This window comes from Xyrauchen texanus, chromosome 42 (assembly GCF_025860055.1).
Source record: "Xyrauchen texanus isolate HMW12.3.18 chromosome 42, RBS_HiC_50CHRs, whole genome shotgun sequence".
Classification (NCBI taxonomy): domain Eukaryota; kingdom Metazoa; phylum Chordata; class Actinopteri; order Cypriniformes; family Catostomidae; genus Xyrauchen; species Xyrauchen texanus.
In genome coordinates, this window is record NC_068317.1 from 30,959,161 (window position 1) to 30,978,433 (window position 19,273).

The window sequence follows — 19,273 nt, forward strand, 5'->3', positions numbered from 1 at the left end:
GGGTACTGCAGACGCTAACAGCACATACTCGACAATATTACAGAGTTATTCTCTTCCTGTTTCAGTGTTTAATTTCATTACTGCTGCTGTCTGTACTTACTGTCTTCTTGGGCTCACTCTGGTCTCTGCTGTCCTCTGCTGGACGGTGTGTGTGTGTGTGTGTGTGTGTGTGTTAATAAGAGCGTGTGAGTCGTGTGACTCAGCAGCCGTCTGCGCAGTCGGTGCCGTCTCGAGCACCATCGGAGAGCAGTTCTCTGGCCTCAGAGTTCTGGAGCGGTTCTGTGTACAGCAGCAGTGGTTCTGTTTTGCAGGAGAGATCCGCTTCAGGCAAGATCACGCTGTGTGTGTGTGTGTGTGTGTGTGGATATAATCACACGTGTGCTGCACTATGATTATTTACTCTTTCAGGACACTGGAGAACATACAGGATGGAAGCGTGTTTTTGCCATATGAAAAGAAATAGGATCAGTCATATGATAATGTTTGATTTTTTATCTCTTAAATATGACTTTAATCTTAGAATTATGACTTATGACTATAAATTTTGACATATAATCATAATTGACTCTCATATTTACTAATTATCTCATAATTAACTTATTATCTCATATTTACTAATGATCTCATAATTTACTAATTATCTCATAATTTTCTTATTATCTCATAATTTGATTAATTATCTCATAATTGACTTATTACGTCATAATTTGACTAATTATCTCATAATTGACTTATTACCTCATAATTTGACTAATTATCTCATAAATGATTTATTATCTCAATTTTACTAATTATCTCATAATTGACGTATTATCTCATAATCTTACAAATTATCTCATAATTTTACTAATTATCTCATAATTGACTTATTATCTCATAATTTTACAAATTATCTCATAATTGACTTATTATCTCATATTTACTAATTATCTCATAATTAAGTTATTATCTCATATTTACAAATTATCTCATAATTGACTTAAATCTCATATTTACTAATTATCTCATAATTAACTTATTATCTCATATTTACTAATTATATCATAATTGACTTATTATCTCATAATTGGCTTATCTCATAATTTTACTAATTATGTCATAATTGACTTATTATCTCATAATTTTACAAATGATCTCATAATTGACTTATTATCTCATATTTACTAATTATCTCATAATTAACTTATTATCTCATATTTACAAATTATCTCATAATTGACTTATTATCTCATATTTACTAATTATCTCATAATTAACTTATTATCTCATATTTACTAATTATATCATAATTGACTTATTATCTCATAATTGACTTATTATCTCATAATTTTACAAATTATCTCATAATTGACTTATTATCTCATAATTTTACAAATTATCTCATAATTGACTTATTATCTCATAATTTTACAAATTATCTCATAATTGACTTATTATCTCATAATTTTACAAATTATCTCATAATTGACTTATTATCTCATAATTTTACAAATTATCTCATAATTGACTTATTATCTCATATTTACTAATTATCTCATAATTGACTTATTATCTCATATTTACTAATTATCTCATAATTGACTTATTATCTCATATTTACTAATTATCTCATAATTGAATTATTATCTCATATTTACTAATTATCTCATAATTAACTTATTATCTCATATTTACTAATTATCTCATAATTAACTTATTATCTCATATTTACTAATTATCTCATAATTGACTTATCTCAACATTTTTATCTCAGTCTTATATCTTATTATATAATTATCTTAGGCTCTCATAACTGACTTTTTATCCCAGAAATATTAGATTCATAATTATGAATTACAAATTCTTTTTCACTATGGCAGAAATTGGCTTCCATAAAAACACAAGTCAACATTTCTATTATTTTAACTTTTCTTTTCCTTGCATTTAAAACATCTTATTTGATCACAGACTTCATTCACAGGTTTATAATGCACGTTTGCATCTGCGATTCCTGTGAGACCAGCACAACATTTATACACCAGTATTAATCATTCAGTAATATGCTTGTGTCATTACAGTGTACCTGAAATTTATATTCACCTTTTAACAGTTTTACAGACAGTTTTGTGGATGACGGGCTGCTGAAGTCTCTGCGGTCATGAAACAGGTTGTTTGAGTGTTTTTGATCTGTTGTGATGGCAGGTGTTTACCAGCAGGGCGGCAGTCATCACACCCCTCATCTTCATCAGCAGAGTTACAGACACACACAGCCGGTCCGCAGCGTTCAGTCACCTGCACAATCTGCTGGCATGGTGAGAGAACATACAAACATGTTGAAGGACGGGTGATGCACTGTTCCAGTGTTTACATCCCGCAAGATCATTGTTGACTCAACATAAGGCAAATCACTTACAAACTTCACAAGTAAAGTTGGATTATAAAACTTTACATGTAAAACAAAGTTTCATCTTGAAGCTAACCCTAACTTTAAGTAATTTGACTTTTTCTACATTAGACAGTACAACCAGTTTTAAATAAATGAGTTTGTTTAGTTTTTTTCATGTTTAATAAAAGCATTTTTAGTATTAAATATGTCCCCAAAATAATACAAATGTTCAGAAATGTAGCTGGCCATCGTAAATCAATCAAGCTCTCTCTGTACATGCAGGGACGGATTATAACTTGCAAAGTCCCCGGGGCCAATTATCTCCATATCTGATTAACTGGGTCACGCAACCTTAAAGCCCAGGGCCTCCCTGGGTAGTCAAGGGCACCTGGTAGTCAATGGCATGTTGTAGTCAAGGGCCCCTTGTAGTCAAGGGCCACTGGTAGTCAAGGGCACCTGGTAGTCAAAGGCCTCTGGTAGTCAAGGGTCACTGGTAGTCAAGGGCCCCTGGTAGTCAAGAGCCCCTGGTAGTCAAGGGCACCTTGTAGTCAAGAGCACCTGGTAGTCAAGGGCACCTGGTAGTCAAGGGCACCTGGTAGTCAAGGGCCCCTGGTAGTCAATGGCATGTTGTAGTCAAGGGCCCCTTGTAGTCAAGGGCCACTGGTAGTCAAGGGCACCTGGTAGTCAAAGGCCTCTGGTAGTCAAGGGTCACTGGTAGTCAAGGGCCCCTGGTAGTCAAGGACCCCTGGTAGTCAAGAGCCCCTGGTAGTCAAGGGCACCTTGTAGTCAAGAGCACCTGGTAGTCAAGGGCACCTGGTAGTCAAGGGCACCTGGTAGTCAAGAGCACCTGGTAGTCAAGAGCACCTGGTAGTCAAGGGCAACTGGTAGTCAATGGCACCTTGTAGTCAAGGGCACCTGGTAGTCAAGAGCACCTGGTAGTCAAGAGCACCTGGTAGTCAATGGCCAATTGTAGTCAAGAGCCCCCTGGTAGTCAAGGGCACCTGGTAGTCAAGGATCCCTGGTAGTCAAGGGCACCTTGTAGTCAAGAGCACCTGATAGTCAAGGGCACCTTGTAGTCAAGGGCACCTGGTAGTCAATGGCACCTGGTAGTCAATGGCACCTTGTAGTCAATGGCACCTGGTAGTCAAGAGCACCTGGTAGCCAAGAGCACCTGGTAGTCAAGAGCCCCTGGTAGTCAAGGGCACCTGGTAGTCAAGAGCCCCTGGTAGTCAAGAGCACCTGGTAGTCAATGACCACTGGTAGTCAAAGGCACCTGGTAGTCAAGAGCACCTGGTAGTCAAGAGCACCTGGTAGTCAAGAGCACCTGGTAGTCAAGGGCACCTGGTAGTCAAGAGCACCTGGTAGTCAAGGGCCACTGGTAGTCAAGGGCACCTGGTAGTCAAGAGCACCTGGTAGTCAAGAGCACCTGGTAGTCAAGGGCACCTGGTAGTCAAGAGCACCTGGTAGTCAAGAGCACCTGGTAGTCAATGGCCAATTGTAGTCAAGAGCCCCCTGGTAGTCAAGGGCACCTGGTAGTCAAGGATCCCTGGTAGTCAAGGGCACCTTGTAGTCAAGAGCACCTGGTAGTCAAGGGCACCTTGTAGTCAAGGGCACCTGGTAGTCAATGGCACCTGGTAGTCAATGGCACCTTGTAGTCAATGGCACCTGGTAGTCAAGAGCACCTGGTAGCCAAGAGCACCTGGTAGTCAAGAGCCCCTGGTAGTCAAGGGCACCTGGTAGTCAAGAGCCCCTGGTAGTCAAGGGCACCTGGTAGTCAATGACCACTGGTAGTCAAAGGCACCTGGTAGTCAAGGGCACCTGGTAGTCAAGGGCCCCTGGTAGTTAAAGGCACCTGGTAGTCAAGGGCCCCTGGTAGTCAAGGGCCACTGGTAGTTAAAGGCACCTGGTAGTTAAGGGCCCCTGGTAGTCAAGGGCCACTGGTAGTTAAAGGCACCTGGTAGTCAAGGGCACCTGGTAGTCAAGGGCCACTGGTAGTTAAAGGCACCTGGTAGTCAAGAGCCCCTGGTAGTCAAGGGCCACTGGTAGTTAAAGGCACCTGGTAGTCAAGAGCCCCTGGTAGTCAAGGGCCACTGGTAGTTAAAGGCACCTGGTAGTCAAGGGCACCTTGATAACACTTTGTTTTCCCAGGAAAATTATGGGTATGATATAATAACGTACCGTAGTTTTTATATCATGTTTTCAATCTGGAGCAACTGAAAAGGACTTTCCTTTTTTCCCCCATTTTTGGTTCCTTGAACTGTTTTCGGGTCCCTTCTAGAGTCTCTGAAACATGTGCTGCTCTTCTCTCATACGTGTGTCTCAAAAGTGCATATATTCAGATGATTGTGTTTATAACACACATGTTGTGTAGCCGTGTTAATGAAGGCTGCTGTTTAGCACAATAACGAGAAGAACCTCAACCGTGTGTGTGTGTGTGTGTGTGTGTGTGTGTGTGTGTGTGTGTGTGTGTGTGTGTGTGTGTGTGTGTCTCACAGAGGGTGTACCGAGCGCTGTACGATTACGCTGCTCAAGATCATGACGAGGTTTCGTTCCGTGACGGTGACGTGATCATAAACGCTCAGCACATCGATGAGGGATGGATGTTCGGCACCGTTCAGCGGACGGGAAAGTCCGGCATGCTTCCGGCCAATTATGTGGAATGTTTCAACTGAGACTCTCGTTTCCTCTCGCAGTAAACGATTATTACATGATCTCCCTCACACCTGCTCCCGACACACTACAGTAGTTTATCTTCCTTTAGCCTGACATCAGCACAGACACATGAGAGATGACCACACAAGGGTTTAGTGATGTCATGTGTCTGGTCAGATGTTTAAACACTAACATGACAGTCATCAACATAACTCATGATTACACTTTAACAGATCTGTTCATGTTGGTTTGTGACATCACGCATTATGAGGTGATTTTGGGCATGTTTGATAAACGATTCGATCATGAAGCATCTTGTGTATGTAGAAACTGAGCTGCTTTTCTTTTTGTGTGTGTGTGGATTTTTAATGTGTAGAATTGTGCTTTAGAAATGCAAACGCCTTTTCTGACTCGTCACACTGGTTTGATTTGCGTGAAGGCATTTAACAGGTCAGCAACACTGATACAGGATAAACCGAATGACGTCATTATTTCTTCAATCTGTCCATTCTGAGAAATAAACGAGCTCACTTTATCGTTATATACATAAGAGCTGAGATCATGTGATCTAACGTGACATCTCATTAATGTATTTTGGCTTTTGGGTTTGTTGTGTTCAACAGGACTATTGTTCAAGTTATCACAGGATTTTTTGGTTTGGTTTTGTGTTTTAAGTATTCTGACATTTCTTTAAATTAAAATCCTCTATAATCTTTATTTACCCTCATCACGGTTTTTATTAACATTATATTACTTGTAGTGTTTCACTATTATGCAAATAAAAGCCTTTGTCCAGCATTTGTGTTTGATTTATTGTTGTGTTTAACATATTTATGATATTAGACTTAATATCAATAGAAAGTTCAAATTAATGAAAATTAATGATTCATTAATTAAAAATAATAATAATAACAGTGGTTAAAAAAGTATACTTACACAAATAATTGTAAAAATGTATGCATTTCAAATTCATAAGAAGATTCCATCCATTTTAACTGAGCAATCTTTAACAAAATAATAAAAAAAATCTAAATATTTCAAGTTTTACTCATTTAATTTAATTAAAAATGTAAATATTTAATTTGATGGAATATTTTTTTCTTATGCAATGTGTAAATCTTAAAAATAGCATGTAGTATTTTTTGAGTGTATATAAATGTAAAGTATTTTTATATTTTATTTATTTATATAAATATAAAGAGTGAAGTATACGTGTCTTAGCGTGTGTGACGTCAGCAATATCCCGTATACTGCGCAGTCGCAGTGTGCATGCTAGTGACGCGCATTTAGCGGCATCTGTTTTCCGCTTTTCAATAAACACAAACGCAATAAAGCACCGCATTCAAATATCAGCACATTTTTCGTCTAATTTGAGATATTTGTACTGTAAAAATATAGTAATTTACATGTTTTAATTTGAAGTATTCATACATGAGCTGTAAAAGGAAATCTCTACCAAATGAGCGAATAACATGTAATCGCATTCGACTGTGATTGGTCCATCCTGATGAGCGCTGAGAAGCGTCACATGTTTCACGTGACAGTGGTGTCGATGCATTGTTTCAGTAGTGAACAGTTTACACTTGAATATTGATACTGAAAAACTTCCGAAACACTCAATAAAGACTTAAAACTTAAAAAATAAATTAAAAAAAAATATTGTTGAAGCTCATCGTACAAGTCTCGTTACAGGCCACGCCCACTCCAGCCTCTGACGGCGACACGTGTCTCTGTGCGTGTGACGTCAGTGCTGTCCTGTATGACGCGCATGCGCAGTGCAGGTGTTCGTCAGTGTGTGTGGTTTGTTCAGACGTGTATCTCTCATTCAATCTCATTTATTCTCATTATTGTTTTATTATTGTATCGTTAAAACGATGAAATTTATGCATAAACTGCTGCTGGTCTTACTGGCGTTTCCCGCGGCGCTGCTGATTAAAGGTAAGTGTTTAACATGTGTTTCATCAGGCCGCATATTTACAAATAAATATGTTATGCACTGTGTGTGTGTGTGAGAGACAGTGTGTGTGAGTGTGTGTGTGTGTGTGTGTGTGTGTGTGTGTGTGTGTGTGTGTGTGTGTGTGTGTGTGTGTGTGAGACAGTGAGTGTGTGTGTGTGTGTGAGAGAGAGAGACAGTGTGTGTGTGTGTGTGTGTGTGTGTGTGTGTGTGTGTGTGTGTGTGTGTGTGTGTGTGTGTGTGTGTGTGTGTGAGAGAGCGAGAGAGAGTGTGTGTGTGTGTGTGTGTGAGAGAGAGCGAGAGAGTGTGTGTGTGTGTGTGTGCGCGCGTGTGTGTGAGAGAGCGAGAGAGAGTGTGTGTGTGAGAGCGAGAGAGTGTGTGTGAGACAGTGTGTGTGTGAGACAGTGTGTGTGAGAGACACAGTGTGTGTGTGAGAGACAGTGTGTGTGTGTCTGTGTCAGTGTGTGTGTGTGTGTGTGAGAGACAGTATGTGTGAGAGTGAGAGAGAGAGTGTGAGTGTGTGTGTGAGTGTGTGTGTGTGTGTGTGTGTGTGTGTGTGTGTGTGTGTGAGAGCGAGAGAGTGTGTGTGTGTCTGTGTGTGTGAGCGAGAGAGTGTGTGTGTGTGAGAGAGAGAGAGAGAGAGTGTGTGTCAGTATGTGTGAGAGAGAGAGTGTGTGTGTGTGTGTGTGTGTGTGTGAGAGAGAGAGTGTGTGTGTGTGTGAGAGAGAGAGTGTGTGTGTGTGTGAGAGAGAGCGAGAGAGAGAGAGTGTGTGTGTGTGTGAGAGAGAGAGAGAGAGTGTGTGTCAGTATGTGTGAGAGAGAGTGTGTGTGTGTGTGAGAGTGTGTGTGTGTGTGAGAGAGAGCGAGAGAGAGAGTGTGTGTGTGTGTGAGAGAGAGCGAGAGAGTGTGTGTGTGTGAGCGCAAGAGAGTGTTTGTGTGTGTGTGTGTGTGTGTGTGAGAGAGAGAGAGAGAGAGAGAGAGTGAGTGAGAGAGAGTGAGTGTGTGTGTGTGTGAGAGAGAGAGAGTGTGTGTCAGTGTGTGTATGAGAGAGAGAGATGTGTGTGTGTGTGTCCTGATAGCTGCGACTGACATTAATTCAAGCTGTTACTATAACAGATGTAATAACAGATGTAATAACAGATTTAATAACATATGTAACATGAGTATGATTTCATGTAAAGTGCACTATTGTTCTGTTCTCTCTGTTGCTTGAGTTGTGCACATCATATTAACTGCACATTCATTTGGTTCTCCGGTCCTGTGTGTGATATTTACCCCGGTAATGTCGTAGTATTCTCTGGAGTACCTTATAAATGCCTTTTACTATGTATGAATATAGTCCTTCTGAAGTCACATGGTAATGTGTGTTCAGTATGTTAGCATTTAGCACATGCATGTTAATACTGGTGCGAGATGAACCGTTTGACCTGTTAATGTGTGCTCAGGTCCGGCGGTGGCTGCACAGGATGCCACTGAGGACGAGGAGGCAGTGGATGAAGATATGGCTGATGATGTCATGGCTGAAGATGAGGATGATGAAGCAGAAGTGGAAGATGATGAGAACACTGAACTAGTAAGAGATGTAAATAACCTCATCTGATGAAGTAATCTGATTACTTTAAAATGAACCTTTGAGTAATTTACCCAATACTGATTATTGATGTTGTCAGACTGAGGAGAAAGAGGAAGAGGATGATGAAGGTCTGGTGGGAGAGATGAAGGCTTCACCGAACGCTGACTCGACCATCCTCTTCGTCAAAGGAGACGGTACATCTGCGGCTCATATTTCACCACAAATAAATATGACAAGACAGAAGAAATATATAATGCATACTTGCATATCAACCCAAGGACTGATATAAAATACAAATACAATCTTTTTAAAAATGTGGATGTTTGTTCTGGGGATCTCAGTGAGTATTGAAGCTTACTATCACCCCTTGAGTCGCAAGTGACTCCAGACAGGTCTCCTTAGCAACCAAATTGGCCCGGTTGCTAGGGAGAGTAGAGTCACATGGGGTAACCTCCTCGTGGTTGCTATAATATGATTCTCGCTTTCAGTGGGGCGTGTGGTGAGTGACTCCAGTCAGGTCTCCTTAGCAAACAAATTGGGCTGGTTGCTAGGGAGGGTAGAGTCACATGGGGTAACCAAATTGGCCTGGTTGCTAGGGAGGGTAGAGTCACATGGGGTAACCAAATTGGCCTGGTTGCTAGGGAGGGTAGAGTCACATGGGGTAACCAAATTGGCCCGGTTGCTAGGGAGGGTAGAGTCACATGGGGCAACCAAATTGGCCCGGTTGCTAGGGAGGGTAGAGTCACATGGGGTAACCAAATTGGCCTGGTTGCTAGGGAGGGTAGAGTCACATGGGGTAACTAAATTGGCCCGGTTGTTAGGGAGGGTAGAGTCACATGGGGTAACCAAATTGGCCCGGTTGCTAGGGAGGCTAGAGTCACATGGGGTAACCTCCTCGTGGTCACTATAATGTGGTTCTCGCTCTTGGTGGGGCGTGTGGTGAGTGACTCCAGTCAGGTCTCCTTAGCAACCAAATTGTCCCGGTTGCTAGGGAGGCTAGAGTCACATGGGGTAGTCCTCATCCTGCACCAAATGTGGTTCTAGAGCTAGGTCACATGTGGTCTCCTGCACAAGCTCCTCCAGTTGTCGGGCATAGGAGGGTAGAGTCATGGGTATCCTCGCGTGGGTATATGGTCTCGCCTCAGTGGGGCATGAGATGAGCGTGAATGCACGTAGCCACCGCAAGCTCTACGTCTCCATGGTAACGCGCTCAAAAAGTCACGTGATAAGATGTGCGGCTTGACGGTCTCAGATGCGGAGGCAACTGAGATTCGTCCTCCGCCACCCGGATTGAGGCGAGTCACTACGCCACCACGAGGAAAAAAATCTACCGTCTAATTTCAGTCCTTGGCATGTTCCGGATCTCTGAAGCATGACAATATGATTGATTTCCGTGTGAAACGTGACTCGCGCATGCTCTCTCTGTATCTGACGATCTGTCGTCCACTCACTGTTTCAGATTTCCCTGCGAACGACATCGTGAAGTTCCTGTTGGGCTTCACTAATAAAGGCTCGGAGGACTTCGTGGTGGAGTCTCTGGACGCTTCGTTCCGTTACCCGCAGGACTTCCAGTTCTACATCCAGAACTTCACGGCTCTTCAGCTCGGGACGGTGGTTCCTCCGCAGCGTCAGGCCACGTTTGAGTATTCCTTCATCCCGGCTGAACCCATGGGCGGTCGACCCTTCGGTCTCGTCATCAACCTCAACTATAAAGACAACAGCGTGAGTGGACCGTTAACTCAGTCTAGCACGTGCTCTGTAATAATCCGTGTGCCGTGTGTGCAGGTCAGAGGTCACAGGATGTTTGTCTGTGGATGATGGAGGTCTGCGGGTGTTTTTGATTTGATGGTGTGTTTTGTGATGTTTCAGGGAAACGTGTTCCAGGACGCCGTGTTTAATCAGACGGTCACTATCACTGAGAGGGAGGACGGACTCGACGGAGAGACGTGAGCATTAGTTTCTTTCCGTTTGATTGGTTCGGTGTGATCAGTGGGTGCCGCTGGACTCCAGTCAATAGTTCAGTTTGGGCATGTTTGCAGGAACAATGTACTGTATAACATTATATTAATGTCATAAATGCTGTAACAATCGTCTGTTGTGTTTTATTGTTTGTTCAGGATCTTCCTGTATGTGTTTTTGTCTGGTCTTGGTCTGCTGGTTGTGGTCGGTCTACATCAGCTGCTCGAGTCACGCAAGGTGAGAAACAATATACACAGAGATAACTACACGCATGTGATATGATGAAGGCATGAGATCAACCAATCGGTGAAGGAGCTGCTAGCTAGTTCACACAAAAAATTATTCATTATTTACTCACCCTCATGTGACCTTTTTATATTATGATTGAATGTTTGTGTTATTATAAAGTGTGTTATTGTGTGTTTATAGAGGAGGAGACCAGCAGTTAAAGTGGAGATGGGAACATCAAACCACAATGATGTGGACATGAGCTGGATCCCACAGGAAACACTCAACCAGATCAGTGAGTATCAGCCAATCACTGACTCCCCTCCAACAGACGGCCAATCGCTGACTCCCCTCCGACAGACGGCCAATCTCTGACTCCCCTCCGACAGACGGCCAATCTCTGACTCCCCTCCAACAGACGGCCAATCGCCAACTCCCCTCCAACAGACGGCCAATCGCCGACTCCGCTCCGACAGACGGCCAATCGCCGACTCCCCTCCGACAGACGGCCAATCGTCGCCGACTCCGCCCCGACAGACGGCCAATCGCCGACTCCGCCCCGACAGACGGCCAATCTCTGACTCCCCTCCGACAGACGGCCAATCGCCGATTCCCCTCCGACAGACGGCCAATCGCCGACTCCGCCCCGACAGACGGCCAATCTCTGACTCCCCTCCGACAGACGGCCAATCTCTGATTCCCCTCCGACAGACGGCCAATCGCCGACTCCCCTCCGACAGACGGCCAATCGCCGACTCCGCTCCGACAGACGGCCAGTCGCCGACTCCGCTCGGACAGACGGCCAGTCGCCGACTCCGCTCGGACAGACGGCCAGTCGCCGACTCCGCTCGGACAGACGGCCAGTCGCCGACTCCGCTCCGACAGACGGCCAGTCGCCGACTCCGCTCCGACAGACGGCCAGTCGCTGACTCCCCTCCGACAGACGGCCAATCTCTGACTCCGGTCCGACAGACTGACTCCCCTCCGACAGACGGCCAGTCGCCGACTCCTCTCCGACAGACCGCCAGTCGCCGACTCCTCTCCGACAGACGGCCAGTCGCCGACTCCGCTCCGACAGACGGCCAGTCGCCGACTCCGCTCCGACAGACGGCCAATCGCTGACTCCGCTCCGACAGATGGCCAATCGCTGACTCCCCTCCGACAGACGGCCAATCGCCGACTCCGCTCCGACAGACGGCCAATCGCCGACTCCGCTCCGACAGACGGCCAATCGCTGACTCCGCTCCGACAGATGGCCAATCGCTGACTCCCCTCCGACAGACTGACTCCCCTCCGACAGATGGCCAATCGCCAACTCCGCCCCGACAGACGGCCAATCAGCATCCTTACTGAGAGCTCCTAACAGTCATTCATGATTTAGGGAGTTAGATGCATCACTTGTATTTGTGTTAATCTCTCTGTCTGTGTGTTGCACTTCAGTGGAGAAATAGTGAGTGAATCTGTCTGCGCGCACGCGCGTGTTGTGTATCTGTGTGTGTGTGTGTGTGTGTGTGTGCGCGCGTGTGTTGTGTATCAGTGTGTGTGTGTGCGCGCGTGTGTTGTGTATCAGTGTGTGTGTGTGTGTGTGTGTGTGCGCGTGTGTTGTGTATCTGTGTGTGTGTGTGCGCGTGTGTTGTGTATCAGTGTGTGTGTGTGTGTGCGCGTGTGTTGTGTATCTGTGTGTGTGTGTGTGTGTGTGCGCGTGTGTTGTGTATCAGTGTGTGTGTGTGTGTGTGTGTGTGTGTGTGTGTGTGTGTTGTGTATCAGTGTGTGTGTGTGTGTGTGTGTGTGTGTGCGTGTGTTGTGTATCAGTGTGTGTGTGTGTGTGTGTGTGTGTGTGCGTGTGTTGTGTATCAGTGTGTGTGTGTGTGTGTGCGTGTGTTGTGTATCTGTGTGTGTGTGTGTGTGTGTGTGTGTGGCGTGTGTTGTGTATCAGTGTGTGTGTGTGTGTGTGTGTGTGTGTGTGTGTGTGCGCGTGTGTTGTGTATCAGTGTGTGTGCGCGTGTGTTGTGTATCAGTGTGTGTGCGTGTGCGCGCGTGTGTTGTGTATCAGTGTGTGTGTGCGCGTGTTGTGTGTGTGTGCGCGCGTGTGTTGTGTATCAGTGTGTGTGTGTGTGTGTGCGCGTGTGTTGTGTATCAGTGTGTGTGCGCGTGTGTTGTGTATCAGTGTGTGTGTGTGTGTGTGTGTGTGTGTTGCTGCTGGTTCACTCATTCTGCTCTTTTCTTTATTTCTGTTTTCTCGTGTCTTCAGTGGCGAGTCGGCGAGGTGAGTTTCTTCTCTCTATAATCGAATGTTTCTGTCTTGGACTTGTTGTTTAATGTGTGTCAGATCATCATGTTTATGTCTGATACTGGAGTGCACACAGATGTTGATTGTGTGTTTGTTTCTGTCAGATAAAGTGTCTCCCAGACAGTCTCCACGCAAGAGGACGCAGAAACGCTCGGCCGGATCCGACGAGTGACGAGACGTGACAAACGTCTTTAGCATGTGACTCATTTGTGTGTTCTGTTGGGACGACACCAACCCGTCACTGAACACTGCGAGAGACTGATACACACACACACACACACTGATACACTGATACACACACACACACACACTGATAGATACAGATACACACAGATACACAACACACTGATACACACACACACACACTGATAGATACAGATACACACAGATACACAACACACTGATACACACACTGACACACACACACTGATAGATACAGATACACACAGATACACAACACACTGATACACACACACACACACTGATAGATACAGATACACACAGATACACAACACACTGATACACACACACACACACACTGATAGATACAGATACACACAGATACACAACACACTGATACACACACTGACACACACACACTGATACACACACACACACACACATGTTTATAGTAGTGCATGAGCGCATCACTGAAGAGGACGTGTACTGTTAAAGCTGCTGTTCTTGAGTTTATTTCTGAACTTGTCTGCAGGATTCTCATCGATGATGTTCATGAAGCGTGTGTAAGGCGTGTGTGAGGCGTGTTACAGAACACATCTGTTTGTTTCAGCTGAATCAGTTCATGAATTGATTTTGACTGATTTTATACATTAATTCTTCATTTGCCGGATTTCTCATTTGTGAGTGATTTCTCCGTTTCACACAAAAGCGCTCAAATGACACGTATGACGGCTTTAGCGTGTTGCTCATATCTGCTGGGAAACTGATTGTGTGTTTCTGATGTGATTGTGGGAACACTGAACACGCAAACATGTGTCTGACATGACTTTAAGTTTATTGTCTTCATCAGGAAGATCATTTTTCTTTTTGTCTTCATTCTTTTTCTCTTTTTTAAACGAGGTAATAAATAAAGTGATGGTGAATATTAACATATATGAACATGTTGTCTGTAATTTTCCACGAGTGAGTGCTGGAGATAATAAACATGAACAAATGATCAAGTGTGTTTTTACTGTGTTTGACGAGTATAAAAGCGTAGAAGGGACATCTCAAGTGTTGTGTAAAATAATCTCTGTTCTGATTGGATCAGTCAATGTGTTTAATAGAGGCCTTTTTACCCCAAACACTCTCCGGACACTTACTGAAACATCATTCAATGACCTTCAAAACTCAGAAGTATGTTCTCTCTAAAGAAATGATTATTTCAGGGATTTTCATTAGATACATAAATAATAAAAATCTGATTAAATTGACTCAAAATCAATCTTTAGACACACAATGATCTCGTGAAGTGAATATTCCGGTGTTAGGGACAAACGGGTGTTTAGGAAAGTACTGTGGGAATTTCTGATGATATTTGGTGTTTTGAGAAATCAAAGGATCCTTTTAACCCCTTGTAAAAGTTCATTAATAGATCAATATAATTAAAATAAGAGATGACAATATTCTAAAATATGTATATGATGAGGAGGACAATGACTAGGAGGACGATGAGGAGAAGGTCAAGGAGGAGGAGGATGACAACTATGAGGATGAGGACAAGTAGGAGGAGGACGATGAGAAGAAGGTCGAGGAGGACGACAAGTAGGAGGAGGACAATGAGGAAGATGACAACGAGGAGGATGAGGACAAGTAGGAGGACGACGATGAGGAGAAGGTCGAGGAGGACGATGAGGAAGATGACAACTAGGAGGATGAGGACGATGAGGAGGATGAAAAGGAGAATGACGATGAGGAGGACAATGAGGAAGATGACAACGAGGAGGATGAGGACAAGTAGGAGGAGGACGATGAGGAGAAGGTTGAGGAGGACGACAAGTAGGAGGAGGACGATGACTAGGAGGACGATGAGGAGAAGGTCAGGAGGAGGAGGATGATGACAAAGAGGAGGAAGATGACAATGAGGTCAAGGAGGAGGATGATGAGAAGGTCGAGGAGGAGGACGCTGACAAAGACGATGAGGAAGAGGTGGATGAGGAGGAGGACAACGAGGAGGAGGAGGTTGGCAAGGAGGACCAGGAAGAGGAGGAGGAGCACGATGACGACGACGAGGAGGACAACGAGGAGGATGAGGAGGAGGACGATGACGTTGACTAGGAGGATGATGAGAAGAAGGTCGAGGAGGAGGATGAGGAGGAGGATGATGACAATGACAAGGAGGATGATGAGGAGAGGAGGAGGATGATGACGATGACAAGGAGGATGATGACGATGAGGAGAAGGTCGAGGAGGAGGAGGACGATGACAAAGAGATGAGGAAGAGGTGAACGAGGAGGAGGTTGGTGTGGAGGACCAGGAAGAGGAGGAGGAGAACGATCGAGGAGGAGGAGGACGGAGGACGATGAGGAGTAGGATGAGGTAGAGGATGATGACGATGACAAGGAGGATGATGAGGAGAAGGTCGAGGAGGAGGATGACGAGGAGGAGAAGGTCGAGGAGGAGGAGAACGATCGAGGAGGAGGAGGACGATGATGATGACAAGGAGGACGATGAGGAGTAGGTCGAGGAGGAGGATGACGATGAGGAGGAGGTCGAGAAGGAGGACGATGACAAGGAGGAGGAGGAAGATGACAATGAAGAGGAGGTGGATGAGGTTGACGAGGAGGACAAGGAAGAGGAGGACGATGAGGAGGAGGACGACGATGACAAGGAGGAGGAGGACAACGGTGATGAGGAGGAAGATGATGATGAGGAGGAGGACAATGAGGAGGAGGAGGTTGACGAGGAGGATGAGGAATAGGAGGACGATGGGGAGGAGGAGGATGAGGAGGACGATTACAAGGAGGATGATGAGGAGAAGGTCGAGGAGGAGGTTGGCGATGAGGAGGAGGAGGAGAATGACGAGGAGGAGGATAATGACAAGGAGGAGGAGGACAACGAGGAGAAGGATGAAGAGGAGGAGGAGGACGACGAGGACACGATGAGAAGTAATCTCAGATGAAATCCGTGCCCGCACATGAGGACCATGAGGGAAGCTGGACAGCTAGTGCAACCCAACCGAAGCCGTTGCATGTTGCATCTTTCAGAAGGAAAAACTGGTAATTTGCCTTGTTGTTACTGTGATACATGTAATGTAGACCGAATCCCCACTTTGTTCTCAGTGTAGTTTTTACCACAGTAATGGATGCCTGTAGGTCAGTAATGTATTATCTATTGGAGGCAGGCGGAGACGTCTCACAGCTGATCAGGAGACTGTCCTGGTGAATACGGTGATTGTCAGTAATGCCACCCGTTAGAGGGAAGACCAGGTAGTGTTCCAAGGAATTGACAGCATCCGCATTTCCACCACTGACCGGACCGTTCAGAAGAACCACAGAAGGACAAAGCAGCTGTACTATGTGCCTTTTGAAAGGAATTCAAACAGAGTTAAAGAGCAACGATACAGTATGTGCAGGTCATTGCTATACAGTACAGTACTATAAAGTACTGTATAGTAATGTGTTACAGTAACTGCAGTGCGCAATTTTTCATTCCAGTAAAGCAGTACAGTACTGTATCAGTAGTACACTACAGTATTGTATCAGCAGCACACTACAGTACTCTATCACCAGTACACTACAGTATTGTATCAGTAGTACACTGCAGTATTGTATCAGCAGCACACTACAGTATTGTATCAGTAGTACACTGCAGTATTGTATCAGTAGTACACTGCAGTACTGTATCAGTAGTACACTACAGTATTGTATCAGCAGCACACTACAGTACTCTATCACCAGTACACTACAGTATTGTATCAGCAGCACACTACAGTATTGTATCAGTAGTACACTGCAGTATTGTATCAGTAGTACACTGCAGTACTCTATCACCAGTACACTACAGTATTGTATCAGTAGTACACTACAGTACTGTATCAGTAGTGCACTACAGTATTGTATCAGTAGTACACTGCAGTACTGTATCACCAGTACACTACAGTATTGTATCAGTAGTACACTACAGTACTCTATCACCAGTACACTACAGTATTGTATCAGTAGTACACTACAGTATTGTATCAGCAGCACACTACAGTACTGTATTAGTAGTACACTACAGTATTGTATCAGTAGTACACTGCAGTACTGTATCAGCAGCACACTACAGTATTGTATCAGTAGTACACTACAGTATTGTATTAGTAGTACACTGCAGTATTGTATCAGCAGCACACTACAGTATTGTATCAGTAGTACACTGCAGTATTGTATCAGTAGTGCACTACAGTATTGTATCAGTAGTACACTGCAGTACTGTATCACCAGTACACTGCAGTATTGTATCAGTAGCACACTGCAGTACTGTATCAGTAGTACACTGCAGTATTGTATCAGTAGTACACTACAGTATTGTATCAGTAGTACACTGCAGTACTGTATCACCAGTACACTGCAGTATTGTATCAGTAGTACACTTCAGTACTGTATCAGCAGTACACTACAGTATTGTATCAGCAGCACACTACAGTACTGTATTAGTAGTACACTACAGTACTGTATCAGTAGTACACTACAGTACTGTATCACCAGTACACTGCAGTATTGTATCAGTAGTACACTTCAGTACTGTATCAGCAGTACACTACAGTATTGTATCAGTAGTACACTGCAGTACTGTATCACCAGAACACTGTAGTATTGTATCAGTAGTACACTTCAGTACTGTATCAGCAGTACACTACAGTATTGTATCAGCAGCACACTACAGTACTGTATTAGTAGTACACTACAGTACTGTATCAGTAGTACACTACAGTATTGTATCAGCAGCACACTACAGTATTGTATCAGTAGTATACTACAGTATTGTATCAGTAGTACACTACAGTATTGTATCACCAGTACACTACAGTATTGTATCAGTAGTATACTACAGTATTGTATCAGCAGTACACTACAGTACTGTATCACCAGTACACTACAGTATTGTATCAGTAGTACACTACAGTATTGTATCAGCAGCACACTACAGTACTGTATTAGTAGTACACTACAGTATTGTATCAGTAGTACACTACAGTATTGTATCAGTAGTACACTGCAGTACTGTATCAGCAGCACACTACAGTATTGTATCAGTAGTACACAACAGTATTGTATCAGTAGTACACTGCAGTATTGTATCAGCAGCACACTACAGTATTGTATCAGTAGTACACTACAGTATTGTATCAGTAGTACACTGCAGTATTGTATCAGTAGCGCACTACAGTATTGTATCAGTAGTACACTACAGTATTGTATCAGTAGTACACTGCAGTACTGTATCACCAGTACACTGCAGTATTGTATCAGTAGCACACTACAGTATTGTATCAGTAGTACACTGCAGTACTGTATCACCAGTACACTGCAGTATTGTATCAGTAGTACACTTCAGTACTGTATCAGCAGTACACTACAGTATTGTATCAGCAGCACACTACAGTACTGTATTAGTAGTACACTACAGTACTGTATCAGTAGTACACTACAGTATTGTATCAGTAGTACACTACAGTATTGTATCAGTAGTACACTGCAGTACTGTATCACCAGTACACTGCAGTATTGTATCAGTAGTACACTTCAGTACTGTATCAGCAGTACACTACAGTATTGTATCAGTAGTACACTGCAGTACTGTATCACCAGTACACTGCAGTATTGTATCAGTAGTACACTTCAGTACTGTATCAGCAGTACACTACAGTATTGTATCAGCAGCACACTACAGTACTGTATTAGTAGTACACTACAGTACTGTATCAGTAGTACACTGCAGTATTGTATCAGCAGCACACTGCAGTATTGTATCAGTAGTATACTACAGTATTGTATCAGTAGTACACTGCAGTACTGTATCAGCAGCACACTACAGTATTGTATCAGTAGTACACTACAGTACTGTATCACCAGTACACTGCAGTATTGTATCAGTAGTACACTTCAGTACTCTATCACCAGTACACTACAGTATTGTATCAGCAGCACACTACAGTACTGTATTAGTAGTACACTACAGTATTGTATCAGTAGTACACTGCAGTACTGTATCAGCAGCACACTACAGTATTGTATCAGTAGTACACTACAGTATTGTATTAGTAGT

The 19,273-nt window shown here is 43.9% G+C and overlaps 3 protein-coding genes across 56 annotated transcripts in view; all 3 read left to right on the top strand.

Moving 5' to 3' along the window:
- Positions 1 to 5,809, top strand: part of LOC127635166 (nebulin-like) — an 81,838-nt gene extending 76,029 nt beyond the window's left edge. For 46 of the 47 annotated variants that reach the window (XM_052114963.1, XM_052114962.1, XM_052114964.1 and 43 more), the window contains 4 exons: positions 1 to 2; positions 181 to 327; positions 2,182 to 2,291; positions 4,861 to 5,809. The exon at positions 1 to 2 is cut by the window's left edge and continues 91 nt beyond it. In XM_052114963.1, coding sequence (XP_051970923.1) covers positions 1 to 2; positions 181 to 327; positions 2,182 to 2,291; positions 4,861 to 5,037 — 436 coding nt within the window. In that variant the 3' untranslated portion in view covers positions 5,038 to 5,809. The remainder of the gene's footprint in view (positions 3 to 180; positions 328 to 2,181; positions 2,292 to 4,860) is intronic. The other variant, XM_052114966.1, reaches the window with a different exon arrangement.
- A 937-nt stretch (positions 5,810 to 6,746) lies between these two features.
- LOC127635189 (translocon-associated protein subunit alpha-like) lies at positions 6,747 to 14,191 on the top strand. Of its 8 annotated transcripts, none has more exons than XR_007969445.1 (10): positions 6,747 to 6,955; positions 8,417 to 8,553; positions 8,642 to 8,738; positions 10,004 to 10,266; positions 10,414 to 10,490; positions 10,662 to 10,740; positions 10,933 to 11,026; positions 12,983 to 12,997; positions 13,126 to 13,288; positions 13,372 to 14,191. XR_007969445.1 is itself a non-coding variant. In XM_052115055.1 (9 exons), exons 1-9 carry the CDS (start codon positions 6,892 to 6,894, stop codon positions 13,191 to 13,193), a joined length of 894 nt encoding a protein of 297 aa, XP_051971015.1. In that variant the 5' UTR covers positions 6,748 to 6,891; the 3' UTR covers positions 13,194 to 14,191. The 8 variants fall into 8 exon arrangements, 4 of the variants coding, with proteins under 4 accessions (XP_051971015.1, XP_051971016.1, XP_051971017.1 ...); XR_007969447.1 differs by having other exon boundaries at positions 13,488 to 14,191; XR_007969446.1 differs by having other exon boundaries at positions 6,748 to 6,955; positions 13,126 to 13,292; positions 13,437 to 14,191.
- A 656-nt stretch (positions 14,192 to 14,847) lies between these two features.
- Positions 14,848 to 16,142, top strand: LOC127635042 (cilia- and flagella-associated protein 251-like). Its single transcript, XM_052114829.1, has 4 exons — positions 14,848 to 14,977; positions 15,060 to 15,289; positions 15,702 to 15,917; positions 15,960 to 16,142. The coding sequence occupies exons 1-4, from the start codon at positions 14,848 to 14,850 to the stop codon at positions 16,140 to 16,142; spliced, it is 759 nt and encodes a 252-aa protein (XP_051970789.1).
- The last annotated feature ends 3,131 nt before the right edge of the window (positions 16,143 to 19,273 follow it).

Bases quoted from the DNA above. Each gene is read 5' to 3' on its own strand.
- LOC127635042 (XM_052114829.1), top strand. From the start codon at position 14,848: ATGAGGAGAAGGTCGAGGAGGACGATGAGGAAGATGACAACTAGGAGG. The intron at 15,290-15,701 runs GTTGACTAGGAG...GATGAGGAGTAG, and splicing joins ATGAGGAGGAGGACGATGAC to GTCGAGGAGGAGGATGACGA. The intron at 15,918-15,959 runs GTTGACGAGGAG...GATGGGGAGGAG, and splicing joins AGGACAATGAGGAGGAGGAG to GAGGATGAGGAGGACGATTA.
- LOC127635189 (XM_052115055.1), top strand. From the start codon at position 6,892: ATGAAATTTATGCATAAACTGCTGCTGGTCTTACTGGCGTTTCCCGCG. The intron at 8,739-10,003 runs GTACATCTGCGG...TCACTGTTTCAG, and splicing joins CCTCTTCGTCAAAGGAGACG to ATTTCCCTGCGAACGACATC. The intron at 10,741-10,932 runs GTGAGAAACAAT...GTGTGTTTATAG, and splicing joins AGCTGCTCGAGTCACGCAAG to AGGAGGAGACCAGCAGTTAA.